The 17,563-nt window shown below is 39.9% G+C and overlaps 1 protein-coding gene across 1 annotated transcript in view; it reads right to left on the reverse strand.

Annotated features, from left to right (window-relative positions):
• Window positions 1-3,074: 3,074 nt before the first annotated feature.
• Window positions 3,075-17,563, reverse strand: part of ADAMTS20 (ADAM metallopeptidase with thrombospondin type 1 motif 20) — a 185,312-nt gene continuing 170,823 nt past the window's right edge. The window contains exons 30-39 of the mRNA XM_065400040.1: window positions 16,233-16,406; window positions 12,975-13,145; window positions 11,594-11,794; window positions 11,342-11,471; window positions 11,089-11,183; window positions 10,911-11,005; window positions 10,365-10,498; window positions 8,661-8,752; window positions 4,579-4,683; window positions 3,075-3,164 (exon numbers count right to left, since the gene is read on the reverse strand). Coding sequence (XP_065256112.1) covers window positions 3,075-3,164; window positions 4,579-4,683; window positions 8,661-8,752; window positions 10,365-10,498; window positions 10,911-11,005; window positions 11,089-11,183; window positions 11,342-11,471; window positions 11,594-11,794; window positions 12,975-13,145; window positions 16,233-16,406 — 1,287 coding nt within the window. The remainder of the gene's footprint in view (window positions 3,165-4,578; window positions 4,684-8,660; window positions 8,753-10,364; window positions 10,499-10,910; window positions 11,006-11,088; window positions 11,184-11,341; window positions 11,472-11,593; window positions 11,795-12,974; window positions 13,146-16,232; window positions 16,407-17,563) is intronic.

Consider the following 17,563-nt stretch of genomic DNA (forward strand, 5'->3'; position numbering starts at 1 on the left):
GAGCTGCCACTTCAAAGGCAAGTGCCCTAACAATCGGTCTATGGGACATTCTGATGTGAGGGTGCCTCACTGTCTCCTGGCGAAGCTGTTTTACGTTGGATAAATAAATAAATAGCCATAGCTACTGGGGCTCCCACCTCTGAGGTAAGTGCCCTACCCATTAGGCTACAAAGTCATTTTCTCTCTTTCCCCCCACCTGGCTTCTTGCTTCTAGGCACCTGACTCCAGGAGAGGGTTCGCAGCTGAGAATCCCAAGCAAAGGTAGGTTTCTCCCTCCAGCCTGGACACTAAACTCTCTGAGGGGAGAGGGCTTAGGACACATCCTCTCCTTGGCATCTCCCTGTGGCTAGCTTAGGCAGTTCCCTGCTCAGCGTTTTGGCTGTTGTGAAGCCCATTCTTAGGTGCCCATCTCCCTCCTTTCATTGTATAAGAATCCTACATTCCGAACTCAGGCTTTGTGAATCCCAATGGTTTTCTACATGCCTAAAAGCTAGGCACTGTGACACTCAGCAACGTAACACCTACCCTTTGTGAATCTAGCCCAAACTTTCTCTGCATGACAATGAACTGGGAGGAGCTGGATTTTCTTGATCATAAAGCACAGTTTTGGAATGAGAACAAGCATCGTTCATTTTGTGATTTTGTAATGGAGAATCGTATATGGAAGCTGTATCCTTTATAGCTTTTGAATTATTATAATTGGCCATTTCAATCAACAGTTATTATTCCAAATCCTTTACAAAAGGATAAATCTTACTAAGATGATCCAAAAAAGGCATTCACTAAAATGCTTTAAAAAGTTAGTTACGTAGTAGCTGATGATATCTGCATCTTTTCAGTGTTTCATTATTGAATGTAGTGGTCCGTAATCTGAACAGCCACTTGCTCTGTAAAGCTGTCTAGACTAGTCCTGTGATTAATCTTAATCAACCAAAGACCTCTACATGGAGGATTCCTTAATAAAACAGCATAATATCCTGCTGCAGGATTGGGTCCTTACTTAGCATAATCCTAACACCACAATATTAGCTCTTTCTTCTACAGAACAAAGTACTGTAAAATCTTTCCAACATTAAAGTTTCCTGTAGCTCTGATACTATGTTCTTTGCATTCCCCAAACTCACCTGTGAGTTTTAAGTGCTCAAGATTTGCAGGATTAGGCCTTAAATCCATGAGACATGAATACAGTTCTAGATACAAAGGAGTTTTTTAATAAAATATTTTAAAAATGAATCTCACTACACACTGATTTCTGTTTGCCTCTACAGTGAATACAACTGATTATGTGGCAATTATTTCAAGAATTAAACTATATGTTGTATTTTGCTCAAATGATGCTAGGAGTTTTAACTATTCTGAAGGTATACAACAGCTTCATTATTTTTGAAATACTATACTATACTTCATTGTGGAAAAAATAAACAAAAGTACTCAAGTGTCAATCACACAAGCATATTTATTATATAAATATTTTATAAATTACAACATTTTAATTATAAATGTAAACATTTCTAGGAAAATAGTGTTATATATTTCTTATACACGTTTACAACTAGTATAAGGCACATAGTGCAAAAATACTTTTCTGATACAGAGATCACAAAATAGTCATCTACATGTGTTATCTAAAAAGCAACTGCTTAAACGTATGTGGTACAATATAGCCTTTCATTAAAATGTATTCCTAACTTGGCTAACACTTTGTGGGTAAAACTAAGCTATAGCTGCCATATGACCTACCAGTTCTCACTGGCATATAAATAGTTAGCTGATATTTGGTTTAGAGTTGAAAAATGCCTATAATTACCTAGTACATAATGTGTCGTTTTATGCACGTAGAAAATCTTATTTTGAATACCTGAGAATTTACCTGAAACAGGTTATCTTTATTCTGTACTTATTTCTGGACTTGGACTAATTCTAAACAACAAATCAAACAGCTAGATCATGTCTGAAATGTAAACATTTCCTCCTATATGTTTAATTTTTCTAGGATGAAGCACTTTTAACAGTGCGCATTACAGTTACATTTATTGCCCTCTGAAAAATTAAACTGCACTTCTCAAAAACGTGCACTACACACACTTTGGCCTAACCCTACCTTCCCTTGTTGAACCCAGAACTTTCACTAAAGTCAATGGGAATTCTGGGCGTGAAAGTGAGACAAGATAGAGCTTTTGTTTATATGCTGTTAGCCACTTCCAACAAATAAAATGTCTGGAGTATCTGGGCAGAGGTTAAGTAAATACGTATAGTTATACAACCGCATACTAAATTGTACAACATACACAATATACTGCTTTTACAGTATACACAGTTGAGAGGGGTAGGGTTTTAAAACTAGATTTTCAAACTATGATGTGTTTATTTTCTTGTACCCACAACAAAACAGTGTTTTGATGTTTAACATTTTTCATGGAGACTACAGAGTTTGAACCACACTTTCCAAAATTAATATTACTGTTTGAGCACCACAAAAAGAGAGAGAGAATGAATGTTTTTAATAACACAGAAATGAAAAAAAAAACTATAGAAACTGTATCAGGAAAAAGTATATTGATGATGCACTCTTCTGATGTAAATTGTTGACAAAACATAATTCCCAACAGGTTTCATAAAGCTGAAAGTAGTTGAAATTATGAATTGGTTTCCTTTTCTACACTTTAATATAGTTGATCAACAAAATCAGCACAGTATATGCATTTTACTGTACATTGTACAATGAGGTGCACTGATTAGTTGCAGGTACAGTATTACAATTATGGTCCAGTTTAAGGTGTTACCAGCAGTAACATCAGTGCAGTTTATTTTATTTGTTTGTATATACTGTACATTGAATGAATACCTCTTTATTAAAACCTGAGGGTTTATGATTGTGGTTTATGCACCTGTTAGCCCATCACTAAATGATTAAACAATGATATGCATCCCTGAACACTGAAGAAAATGGGAAGGAATTCTTAGTAGTAAATTAACATTTCAGAGATGAAAGACTGAAAAAAATAATAGCACCTAGAATTTGCACCTTAAAGACCGATTTTCCTGCTTTTGATGTTCTTACCACTTCAGGGTTTTTACTGTATTTGAAGTTGGAGACCAATACTTGTGTTAGGAATACATTTCCCACAGAACCCTCCACATCTTCCATATATTTTAGTACCATCCTGGAAATTAGAGAGGCAAAAATAGTGAGAACTCAGTCAAGAGAAACTACCAATGCCATAGTTACACACAACAGTTTAATAAAATGTTGACTCATTAGAACCTTTGACACATCCCACTGAAGACTACTGTATCTGGAAGACAAGATCAAATTAACGTGAACACACTGGGTTTGTCCAGACAATGCAGCAGCATATACCAGAAGGCTGTAAATTGTAGACAAATACCCTCCTAAAGGTTCCTAGCATACGTTAATTTAGCACTGTTTCAGACAGGACTATGTCAATGGGCAATAGGTACCTATTAGCACAGGTGCCAGCTTCCTACTTATTCCAGGGGTGCTCAACTGCAGGCCTCAAGCCCGCATCCTGCCCTGCCTCTTCCTGCTTCCACCCCAGGCCCCATCCCCACCCATGCTCCACCCCCAGCCCGCCTCTTCCCACCCCCTTCCCTGAGCGTGCCCCATCCCCACTCCTCCCCCTCCCCCCAGCACCTCCTGCATGCTGCAGAACAGCTGATCCCGATGGGCAGGAGGTGCTGGGAGGGAGGGGGAGGAGTTGATCTGCAGGGCCGCTGGCGGGCAGGAGGAGGAGCTGACTGCCAGTGGGTGCTAAGCACCTGCTAACTTTTTTCTGTGGGTGCTCCAGCCCTGGAGCAGCCACGGAGTCAGCGCCTATGCTTATTAGACTGTGTCAGCAGGGTCTATGCAGGGCAGTTAGAGTGCAATCCTTTAGAGCATTCTACAATTTACAGCCCTCTGGCCGTGCACTATCCTACAGAATAGACAAGTTCATAAATTCTTGACCCATATACACTGTGTACCTTCAGAGATTGCAAGGCTAACTGTGCAATGTTAGAATGTACTGCAATATAAATAATAATATATATCCATGTGGCTATCTGAAATTTAATGAATTTACAAAAAACATGTATGGACTAGTGGTTAATTAACCAATGTGTGTTTTATACTATTTATATCCTAATGCTCTTTCGATTTCCTGCATGAATTCTGTAGGAGATAAAAGATCCAGGAGAATTCCGCACAATAGATACCGTAAAAGAGATTAATCACCTGGATAATGCCACTGTGTCGTCTTAAAATTCTATGGGAAAGCTAGATAGGACGAAGGTACTTACCTAGGTTGGAATGTTGTTAGGAGAACAGGATTAAAACACTCTTAACTCTTATGAAAGATGACATGAGATCTTCAGTGACCACAAGTTGTCAGACCTCAGTGTTATATCTCATCTCCTCAAACAAGTCAGTGGCCTTGAACACCATTTTGATTCAGAAATGACTGAGATCAAAGAGTGGTCCCTACTGAATCACTACCACCACTTCCTACAGCTCTGAAGTATAGATGAAAGTGTCTCAGTCAAGTCGAGAATGGACAAAATATATGCAAAACTACTTACTTGGGATTTGTGTATATCAACAGTTGCATAATTGCCCTGAGCAATCCATCTAGCTGTACTGGATAGCCTCAGTCCAGTGCCTGTCAAATTAATGCTGAACTGCCCCTATCAAGAAAAAAAAAATCAAAGCACAGAGCTTATGTACAAACTTTAAGACACTTAACATTAGCAAATACTACTTAGAGTATTGCATTGTAACCTTATGTTCCATACTGAACTTTGTATTTCTAAAGTCAAAAAGCCTAGAAACCTCTATGTTGGCACACACAAGCCTTTTACTATATTTAGCTCGCTCACCATCTCTTATACCTTGACAGTAAATTATAATTTTAATATTTTTCTCTCCTATTATAATAAAAAAATAGGTTACATCAAATACTCAGACATTTTGTTCCCAGATAGTTTTTGCAAAGGAATTAATTATGGACAAAAACATAATGATCAGGAGTTCAGTTTAGATTAGAGAAACATCCAAAATTTCTGATATTTATTTGAAACATAAACACGCATTTTCATTAAGAGACATTGCTGGAATTCTGGTACAAACAGTTTTTTGTGTGATCCTTGCAGTAATTTCTGGTTTACTGGCGATGGGAAATAATGCTAAATAATACCAATTATTAGATCATTGGCATAATTACAATACCATATAACATATCAGTTATCATAATAATCAAATAACAATTCTGGTCAAAAGCCAGACATTTTGAGAGATCAACAACAAATTTCAAAAATACTTTAAAAATTATCTGAATTTCTGAAAACCTCAAACTTTTTGGATTGGTTCATGTTTTGGGTTTGAGTCACATTTTATCTGAAGTGGATTGCTTATTATTCCTAATTGAAATCTGATGACTTTATTTTAAGTTGTGTATTAAAAAATACGAGACCTGCCAGAATGAGGCCTGCTTTCTTAAAGATAGACAAAGAGGGTGAGGTAATATCTTCTTTTGGACTAAACTCTGTGGGTGAAAGAAACAAGCTTCTGAAGCTTTGAAGAAGAACTTTGTGGAGCTCAAACGCTTGTCTTTCACCAACAGATGTTGGTCCAGTAAAAGATATTACCTCACCCACCTTGTCGCTCTCATATCCTGGGACCAAGACAGCTACAACACCCGAAACAACAATTTCTCAAAAGATAAATATTTTAAACTGTTCTGAACTTTTTGGAGCTACATAAGCAGGGACTGCCACACACTGGCAACTACAGACAAATCCTTCTCTCCTACTCACAGCTCTCAACCTTTTTCAAGTGCAGTATCCGATCAAGTGCCTCACCCTATTCTGAAAGTGATAGCTCACTCTTCAATGCTTACATAATACTTAATATACCTCTTAACAAAAGCAATCAATACAGATACAAATAAATATTTAAATTAAATTCACTGCTAAATACAAAGTTGTACAATAAACACAATTTCAGAGAATTGCATAGATTCCAGAGCCCTGTTATATGCAAACCTGTATTTCAAAATAAATATCAAAGATGGACTTGAAATACACTTTAGAACAGACAACATGTTCGGAACTAGAAACTATACTACCCTTTTTCCACTAATTTTTTCCACTTTAGAAAATAAATGGTGACACAGAAGACAAGTTGCAGAAATTGAATAAACTACATTAATGCAATATTGTGGTAGATGTTTTAAACAAACATGTCAGTAAATACTCTCTCTGTGTGTATGTACATACAGACAGTGCCAAAACTTGCTCCCCTTAGTAGCCAATGAGAATTTTGCAATTAACTTTAATGAAAACGGAATCAAACCTGTATTGAATGTGCTTGTTTTAAATTTTGTAAAGTGACAAAGGCTATGAGATTAGTACTATGCAATCGAAATCTCCATCAGCTCCAGTCATACAGTACTTCATGAAAGACTCTTTCCCATTTTACTGTTTTATTCTTTTGCCAAAATCCAACATGGTAAATATATATTCTACTTACTGTTGGGTGGTTTCATCTAGGCTTGGCAGAATTTCAATTTTAATTTTTTCTACAATTTTGACAGATAATATCAATGTTTATCTTTAAGCATTTTTTTCAATTTTTATCTATTTAAATTTTCACAGTTGTGAAATTCTGAGGGGGGGTCAGACAATTATTTAATGACAGATGTTGAGATTCAAAAAGTTAAAGCTTTATAAATATTAAAACACAAATTGTCAACATCACATGTAAAAATATACAAAGTGAATACGTTAAATCAACAAATCATACCTAGTTTTCCTATTGATTCACTAGTCCATTTTTAACAAGCTTAATTCTAAAATCTAATCACTGGATTTTGACTCTAATAAAGTTTTTTAACAGCATTTTTCTTATTTTGCCTATCTGTAAATTTCAATGATCATCAATGGAAATACTTTTTTCTCAGTTTGTGGTATACAGTGAAATCAACATTTACCGACTTTTACTGAAATCTAATCCTTCCAAGCCTAGTTTAAAGGTGTAAACGTTAAGGTGTTCATGAGATACCTGTATTATGATAGTACCCAAGCTTTATCAAAAATAAACTACATACAAAGGACTGTAGGTACTGTATGAAGAGTTTATTTTTATTTCAGGGTACTACTGATGCATATGCACCATTCAAGTGTCACACTTGTGATTCATATAGATGCTGAAAACGTCATGAAAATTCAGTCTTGTATAGTTTGGTATAACTTATTTTCTGTATATTTTCATATCTAGTTGCTCTTTTTATTTTTTAGGACTCATACCCCTAGGTGTACTGGCACATGCTGATATGTTACACAGGTGAGGTGGTTCTTTGAGTACCAAAGAAGTGGAATGTATTAATTTTATGGAATACTGCATCTGGAGAAAATTAAAGTAAATGTAGTGCAGCTTATTCCATAATCATAGACCCATAGTATTTCACGAAGTAACTTCATCCACAGTGATGTCATGTTGCAGAAATAAATGAAAGTTGCATGTGTGCAATTATACTGATGGCACAGCAGTTGCCTGTCATGTATAATATTCAGGCTTGGGAACAGATTTGAAAAACTTTGAGTGTGAAGGAAGCGGTGCAATCGATCTGGACAGAGACCTGCAGCACTCCTTCAAGGCATCTCCTGTAGGTGTGAACACTTCAGTGCAGAGATATATCCCCAATTAGCTGAATCCATTAGCATTAGTTATTAAAGGTCATGTTCACCACTGGTGTAAAGAGAGGCAGTTCAATAGAGCTGTGCCCACTTAGGTCAGTAGTGGATTTGGCCCTACAATATTTTTTTCAGTAGCCAGTGCTCTGAAGCACTTGTGAGGATTTTTGTTTATTTGTGGTTTAATTTTCTGGTTACTGTATTCTGGTGCTGGTCTTAGGCCAGTGGATGACATTTGGCTGCTTGGGATGCCTTATTGTATCTGCATTTAGTAGACCTCTGCTCTTTCTCCACACAGGTATTCCGATCTGTTTCATGATGTCCCAGGTCATAGATCATTAAGGTGGGAAGTGTTCTTTTGCTGCTGAGTGGCCTACGGCTGACTTATCTTTAAGTACTGCCTTTCAGCTCCTCCACTCTTTATGTGAATGAATGTCTCATGCCATATACATCATAGGAGCAGAGAAACCAAGAGAAAATACAGACAGAAGGGGAGTTAGCTGATACTGCTGTCCCAAAAGGGATCAAAAGAAGGGGAGAAGGAAAGGGATGGAGAGGAAATGAGAAATTTGATGGGGCCTTAGCAAGGGAGGAGAGCTGGAAAGAGGGATTAGAAGGACATTGGAAAGACGTGCAAAAAATGTAAGGGGTATTTCACATCAGAAGAACACCAGAACAACTCCTGCAAGAGGCAGGAACACAAGAGATCAATAGCAGATTGGATACTTATACATGGAGCAGGAACATGAGGGACAGCAAAGGAGACAGATGTGGGGAAAAGAATTTCAGGGAGCAAATGTAAGGGATGATGGAATAGAAAAGAAGGGAGCAAGCAGCAATTCTTTATTAATGTACTGTATTTTTATACAGAATATTCAGTGTACATTAGAGCTTATTGCATCTTCCTACTAAGACCTCTAGTAAAATGATCTTTTTCTTAAGTGTTAATTTCATGAAAAAATTATAAATACCTGTGGGCATCTGGCAGCACTATAGCAATCTCCAGCTGTAGCAAAAGGAACAGCTCTCCCAAATACATTCTGAGCAAAGAGAAGGTCTGTAGCTAATAAACAGATATGACAATAATTTAGCACTGGAATTGTTGCTTTAAAAACTTATTAGTAGATAAGCAATATGCAGAAAGTAGCAAAAGTATTACTTCAGTAAACTGCTTCTATGTACATTTTAAATAGCATGTTTCATTAAACCATGTAATAGTGACAGTGTTGTCTCATAGATTCATAGATTCCAAGGCAAGAAGGGATCATTGTGATCATCTACTCTGACCTCATGTATAACCCAGGTCACAGAATTTCCCCCAAATAATTTATAGAAATAAGTGCCTAAGGCCTGGCAATTGAGAGAGAACGTCTTTGATTAATGAAAATATTCCAGCTAGATTACAAAATGCAACACACTTAGAGGCACAGTATTCCCCTGTCCACTCACCACTAAATGAAGAAAAAACTACATAAATAATTAAGAGATTGCATTAACACCTTGAGTTTATTAATTCACAGAACTGCATGTTAACAAAATAAGAACTCTTATGACTTGTTTTAACATCTAATTTTGTTGTCCATTTGTGGCATATGTTACATTTGGTTTTATTTTTGTTGTTGTATTTATTAAAGTGTATACATTTGTTCAGGGCGAGAAGGGCCCTTTAACTAGTAGATTAGGGCATAACAAGAACCAATGGCTTGAAGTTAAAACCAGACAAATTCAAATTGGAGATAAGGTGCACATTTTTAATAGTGTGGGTGATTGACCATTGGCACAAACTAACAAGGAAAATGGTAGGTTCTCCATCTCTTGATGTCTTCAGATCAAGGCTGCATGCCCTTTTGGAAGATATGCTTTAATCAAACAAGTTATTGGGCTCAATATGAAGGTAACTGGGTGAAATCGGCCTGTGATATACAGGAGAACAAACTAAATGATCTAATGGTCCCATCTGATCTTAAAATGTATGAATTGTGCTGAACATTTTTAAAAAAGTGTTCTGTAATGGGAGGATAAATACAATTGGGTTTTGGTTTTTTTTGTATTGAGTTTCTTAGATGTTTTACATTCTAAAGTTCAAGTAAATTTGGACATTCTTTTAAGTGTTGACCCCATATGAATTCATACAACCTGACACAGTCATATTAACAAAAATAACAATAAACCACACACCACACTCCCTCTCCCCCATACCTCCAAATTTAGGGTTAGAGTTAATGGTTTTAATAAAAAGTACTGATTTTCAGTCAGTCAACGTCCTACTTCCCTTCTCATCCCTTTTGTTCATGATCGTCATCAACTTACGTAAACATAAAGCTTGGGCCCTTGAACACACCTTGAACCTAGACAGGTCCCTTGAACACATCTCTAGATTTGGAAAACAAAATCCATGTAATCTGCTATAGGAAAAGGCTTGGTTCTGCTCTTGAGAAACACAGACACATGCAGATTATGCATGTGTATTAAAGTTAGGAAACACCCATGAAAGCTTAAGGTTTCAACCTGTGAAGTTCTCTGTTTCATTCATGGAAGTGCCACAGAAGTTAAGAGTTTTGTTTGCGTAGAAATGGCGCAACTGGGTCCTAAATTTGCATTTATAGTAGTCACTTTAAAATTCCAACAGAAGGATCATATTACATAGAGTTCTATAATAATATATAAACACTTACTTTTAATTTGCATAGAGATTATATCAATTCTTATTTTGCTAAAAATAGTGTGTCCAGCAGCAAGGTAGTCATTTCTGCATGCACAGTCTTGCCTTCTGCTTCCATTGAAAGGACATTCGTATGGATTTTGTAACCTGCAATAGCACATTTTGGTTTCTATTTTGATATGTTTTCTAAAGTAGTATCATACTGAATAATAATCAAATCATTTTATACTACGCACAGAATACCTTACAACAAATATTGAATAGTAGGACATTTATACACTTGGGCCAACTGCAGCACTGGTATAACCAGGTGCTATTTTCACTGAAATAATAAAAGGTCATTTGTAAGGTCAGTTACTGTAGGTACACACAAATTCAGTATGGAAATATATTTACATTAGTGATGTACATTTGTATGCCTACATCTTTGAAAATTGGGCCCAAATATATTTCTATGCATATGCTCCCATAAAGGAAAACTCTGCTTTATAGTTTCAAAGTACCGAATACATTTCATAAACTAAGAACCACACTGACTTTAAAAATAAGCCCTTTATACCTGTATCCATATACTTCAGAAAAGTTGTCTGCTTCACCTTTAACCAATGTTAAATATTCTCTGGGATTCTCAAACTGCATCCCCGAACAATAAATCTACAACCAAAAATATAACCCTTATTACATAATACAAGTTTTATTTCACAACCCACCCCTTGTGATAGAAATGTTAATAGTACCTTTATCAATCTTCCTTTAACGTTAAGTAAATATTCACCATCCTTTCTAATCCTTTTTTTAATCTGGATTTCTTTGCAGCTGGTGAAAGCTTCACCTTAAAAATGAATGATTGAACCATATCAATATTTCATGAACTGATAATTGAATCTGAACAGCTACTTGTGTTGAAAATATATTTATTTTACAGTTTTTACATAAATATCCCAAGAAAGCATTTAGTACAGTACATAATCATCACTGTCAATTACTTACATTCTTTTGCATGACAGATCTTTCTGGCTGCTGGTTTTAAACGTGACAGGCACAAGCCACTGGATAAACCACTTTCAGTCATGCATTCTACTCTTCTTTCCTTTATTCCCACTCCACAAGCTACTGAGCACTACACATATAACCAGAAGTTCAGAAGAAAATAAATCATTAACATTGTCAGCAAATAAATTTTGGTAAACTTTTTTGTGTTTGAGGCAACTGTGAAGTTTTAGCTTGCACATTTATACTCACTTTGCTCCATTTCCCCACCTTCCAAGTAGCTGCTTGTAAACATCCCCTGATATTACATTTATAAATGTGTGGGGAAGGCACTATTGGGCAATCTCGATATGCTACCGAGCGAAGACCATAGGCACGATTATTCCGAATAGCGTGGATTCCAATACAGTATGTGATCCTTTGCCAGTAATCAAGCCCACAGCTGGCTGAACACTGAAATAATAACAAAAAGCATTATTTTCGATGATATTTGCAGCATCAGAATATAGAGTTAGTGAGTTCTGATCCTCTCTTCAGTGGGAGTATGGGGCGTAGTAGCCATTATTCCCACATATGCTGGCCCAGCAGATCTTAGTAATGATCTGGCAGAGTACAGAAATGGAGCGCTACAATAACTATGCCTCAGGACTTATGGAGCCTTTGGAGGTGGGAGCTCATGCCATCCCCTGTCCCAAGGTGGGAACCTGGCTTTGCAGTTACCTCCACACAGTGCAGGTGAGAAAGGTCCAATGGTCCAGGAGCCCGATGTAAAGCCTACTGAACTCAATGGAAAGACTCCCACTGACTTCAGTGGGGCTTTGGATGAGGCCCCAGGAGAGGTTCTTCAGTACACAGAAAAGGAATTTGGTGGTTAGGACCAAGAGGAGCAGCTGTTCTCTAACTGAGAATCTTCAGGTGGGTCATGAGGTATGGCTAGTAGATCATGGCAAAATCTCTAAAACATGGGGGCTGCTGCAAACAAGGGGGAGAAAACTGATAGAAGAGAAGAAGCTCCCTTTATCTTCCTGCTGATGCCATTTCACCCCATTACAGTTCCTGCTATTCCTTTACCCCCTGTACCCTGCTCCAGAGAAGAGTCACTTAAAGATGGTGGGTTTCAGAATAGCAGCCGTGTTAGTCTGTATCCGCAAAAAGAACAGGAGTACTTGTGGCACCTTAGAGACTAACAAATTTATTAGAGCATAAGCTTTTGTGGGCTACAGCCCACTTCTTCGGATGCATATAGAGTGGAACATATATTGAGGAGCTGACAGTCTAGAGCCGGGGCCCTCCAGCACTCACAGTACTCAGCCCCGCCCACAGGCTCAGAGTGCAGCACAAATGCAGTTGGAGGAGGAAAAGAGCTTAAGTATTGTCCCTGTTGCCCCCACCCACAGGTATCAGAAAATACCTACCCATCAGTACTCCTCCCACCCAGAGCTGCAACGGATTGTGGAACACAACCACATAGGATTGTGGTATTGGAGCCACAACAAGAAATCATGGCTGGTGTGAATGTCCCATGCGGAAAAAGTCTAAAATATTTTTTTTACACAGAATGTACAATTTATATTAATATTCTCTGATATACAACATCAAAATGAAAATTTGGTTAGCAACATGATTAATTTACCTGTGACAAGTCTCCTGTAACCACAACATATTTACAGGGAGCAATCCTGCATTTTTTGATCGATGGAGGCTTTGTGGCAGGATCACAGGAACTTTCATTTACTTGGATCTTGTTTTCATCCACACACTTGACCTTCCGGCGTGTTTCCTTTTTCCTACATGATGCTGAGCACTGGGTATGACATAAACAAATTACAGCTTTTCCATTTAAAATGGTTATTTATAGAACAAATCTATCTGGTACACAAGTAAAACCTTGAAACAAAGATCTAGTGAAACCTGTTATCTATTTCAGTACAAAACACCTAGTGTGTCCAAACCTTTCACTTTGTTCTCAAAGCACGGATACCAGCACTTGTAATTATACGTCCTTATTGTTTCATATATGACTGTGTAACATGTGAGGTGAGCCAGAGGTTAAAATGAAGAAAATGTCAGGGCAGGACAAGGGGCTGGGTCAAAATGACTCCTCTGTGTGAAAGAATAAGAAACAATAAGCATTCAATTAATGTAGGCTGGGTAACTTGGTCTTTAGAAAGTGAGCATCTTGCAAATGTTAAGTTATAAAGGAATTTTGATAAAATGAATCCAAACTCTACATTAGTAACCATTAATATTGGATATAACTGTGAAAGAAGGGGCAGGGACAATGTGAACAAAGGAATTTCACACAAAGGGTAACAAACATGAAATGAGTTACCAAGAAGAGACAGCAAAGCAAAGTGCATTTAAGAACTGTCGCATCTTACGTGGGGGTTAGGTTCTAAAGCCAGCGCGTAAGGCGAAAGTCAAAACCCCAGACCAGCAGCGGGCTGAGCTGGGCTGGCAGCTGGAACCCCAGATTGGCTTAGCCCGCTGCCGGTCTGTGGTTCTGGCCGCCGGCTCCTGCCAGCCGGGGTTCGCAGCCCCGCTCAGTCCGCGGCCGGCCCGGGGTTCCATCCATCCGGCTGAGCGGGGCCGGCAGATGGAACTCCAGACCGTCAGCTGGCTGAGCTGCTTAGCCTGCCGCCAGTCTGGGGTTCCGGCTGCCAGCCCCTTGCAAGCCAGGGTCCCAGCCGCTGGCCCTGCTCAGCCCGATGGACGGAACCCTAGACCACGCATAGTTGAATTCACGTAAGTTAAATGCGCGTATTATGCGACTCCACTGTATGTTTCCAGTTGAGAGCTCTGCATTTCTAAATAAAAAAATACAAGCATTTGGAGAGAAGGGAAAATCCATACTTATTCTTGAAAATGTGTATTTCCTGTTATAAAACTCATTATCCTAAACATTTCTGAACAGTCTAGAGAATCTCTGCACCACTGGCTAGCAAATCATGTTTATGTTTGTCTTGGCTAGTATTCATCCCTAGTGTGCCAGTACCACAGCACTCCCAATACTCCAATAGTGGGTACCTCAGAACCTCTTTGTCAAGTTAGTGCCACTTCCTTTGTCTTTGGTGAGGGCTGAGAAGGAGAGGTGGCAGCACTGTACTTGTTGGGATCAGGGGGATGATGAGAGGAAGAGGCAGCCGATGAGGAGCAGACACACAGAGGGACATTGAAAGCACAATACAGGGAAGCTGAAGCATAAAGACTAGAAAATGGCAAAGGAAGACATGTGGGAGCAAATGAAGCTAGATGATGATTTAAAAAAAAAAGTAATTAAAACAGACATTTCAATTCTCAGTTCAGATAAACGTTTTTAGAGGATTTTTTTTAAAAAGAAAAACGAAATAAATAATTCCCCTAAAGAAAAACAGCCTTCACCTGGATGGACCAAGAAAGGGTGCAAGTGCACAACTCCCCATGAAGCCAGGGTTCAGCATTAGCAACATCAGGCGAGGTGCCCACATGCATTATGTGCAAAACATTCTTGTGACGCTAGCACTGACGGCTACTACCACAAGGATGTTCTGTGTGTGTAAAGTTTGGTTCCTCCCCTCTGTTACGCTAACATCATAGTACTTCAATGATTACAATTACTCTCATATTATAAACCGGGGTTTCTCAAACTCTGTTACAATGTGGAGCACAGCTTAATAGAGATTGTCTCTAGGACACCTCCCCTCCCAATCTCAGTCATGTGGGCACTTCCATTCCTGATCACATAATATTCCTCTGGCAAATGCTGCAGTTGCTTACATGAGAAAGTGACAGTAGGAATGTATTTATATATCTTCAACTTTCTTGTAATTGATTTAGCAGAGGAAAATATGCCAGAATCATGTGACCAATACCCCGCTCTTTGCAAGCCACCAGCAAGTGATCTGTGGACTATCTGTGGTTTATGGCATGTACAGTAATAGCAAGTCAAGAGGACTGTACTTTTACAGTATAAATATTGCACCATTTAAGTTTAAAAATCATCATACCCAAATTTGGGACTTTGTTCCCCTAGTAGCCTGATTCTAAGAGGCAGCATCCCTGAGGATCAGGTTATAAATTAACATTACATAACAGCTAGGCGACCTGTGCATCTTCCTGGCTATGCTTCTTTTTTTAATTATCCGCAATACTTGCGTCACATTTTTACTTATTTATTTTTTACAGGTACTATAATATCAAAACCATCTACAATTCTATGCCTTTGGATTTTCTTAAACTGATATGCCATGTTTTATTTTATTTCTTATTTTTAAAGGCAAATCTTCACATTGTAAAACTTGTAAATAAAATAAATATATAAATGGAGATATACCTATCTCATAGAACTGGAAGGGATCCTGAAAAGTGATTGAGTCCAGCCCCCTGCCCTCACTAGCAGGGCCAAGTACTGATTTTTGCCCCAGATCCCTAAGTGGCCCCCTTATGGATTGAACTCACAACCTTGGCTTTAACAGGTCAATGCTCAAACCACTGAGCTATCCCTCCGCCCAATTGTAGAAAGAAATGTTCCCAAAAGGATTTTATCCTTGGCGTTTCTACTGAATACTTGATCTTTCATGACATTCCCTGTAGATTTTTTCTATTCTTAAAAGGTGATTATTTTAGAGTTTCTGATTTTTGAGGCCTCCACTGTTAAACATATTCTACACTACATACAGTTTACATGAGATTGAAGAGAGAGAGAACTATTACATTAAAATTAGTTTTAAACTCCCCCATTAGGGACCTGCTGATACTTTCTTCACTGTTTATGCCTACAACTCTAGACAAACAAGTTCTTTATTAGAAAGAAAAAGTGCCTTTGAAATTTCATGCCACAGCTTTTGAATTTTGCAGGCCTGTTCAAATTTGCAAGCCAGTTACTTCACATTAGTTGAAAGGCCATACTTACATCTTGCCATTCATCTGTCAGCCATTGGTACGACACACAGGCAGGCAGCCAACAGGGCTTCTGACTAGGGGGCTGGGCATCATGATTACACATTGCTTCATTCACTCGACCCCTGCCTTTCAGCCGACAGTAAACATCCCGTTGTTGAATCCCCACTCCACAGGTCACCGAGCACTAAAGAAAATACATAGAATTTAAGGTCAGAAGGGACCATTATGATCATCTAGTCCGACCTGCACAATGCAGGCCACAGAATCTCACCCACCCACTCAGGGCCGGCTCTAACTTTTTTGCCGCCCCAAGGAAAAAAAGAGAGTGCCGCCCTCCATAGCGCCGCCATAACACACACCCTCAGCACCGCGACACCACCCCCTGCAGTGCTGCGCCACCGAACACCCCCACCGAACAACCCCAGCCCCCCGCGGAGCACCGCCGAACCCCTCAGCCCCCTGCGGAGCGCCGCACAGCCGAACACCCCCCCCGCGGAGCACCGCGCCGCCGAACCTCCCAGCCCCCCGCGGAGCGCTGCGCAGCCGAACACCACCCCCCCGCGGAGCGCCGCGCAGCCGAACACCCCCCCCCCCGCGGAGCGCCGCCAAACGCCGTGCAGCCGAACCTCCCCGCCGAGCGCCGCCAAACACCCCCCCCACTGCCGAACCCCCCCGCCGAGCGCCGCACTGCCGAAACCCCCACCGCCACACACACCTCCCGCCGAGCCGCCAAACACCCCCACCGCCGAGCTGCGCTGCCGAACACCTCCCCCTCCCCCCGCGGAGTGCCCTGCCACTCCGCCACCCCCCCCCCCGCAGAGCGCCGCTGCCGAATCCCCCCCCCAGCGCTCCCAGCCGCCAAAACAAAAACAACCCAGCCCACCCCCAGTGCTGCCCGACCAAACCCCCCCCAAAAAACAAAAAACCCTGAGCACCCCCCGCCACCCCAAGATTGGCCGCCTCTTACCAGGTGCCGCCCCAAGCACGTGCTTGGTCGGCTGGTGCCTTGAGCCGGCCCTGCACCCACTCCTGTAACAAATCCCTAACCTATGTCTGAGCTATTGAAGTCCTCAAATCATGGTTTAAAGACTTCAAGGTGCAGAGAATCCAGCAAGTGACCCGTGCCCCACGCTGCAGAGGAAGGCGAAAAACCCCTAGGGCCTTTGCCAATCTGCCCTGGAGGAAAATTCCTTCCCGACCCCAAATATGGTGATCAGCTAAACCCTGAGCATGTGGGCAAGACTCACCAGCCAGAAACCTAGGAATGAATTCTCTGTAGTAACTCAGATCCCATCCCATCTAACATCCCATACATAAAGAAAGAAGCCACCAAATATGGTA

This window comes from Emys orbicularis, chromosome 1, assembly GCF_028017835.1.
Source record: "Emys orbicularis isolate rEmyOrb1 chromosome 1, rEmyOrb1.hap1, whole genome shotgun sequence".
NCBI classification, from domain to species: domain Eukaryota; kingdom Metazoa; phylum Chordata; order Testudines; family Emydidae; genus Emys; species Emys orbicularis.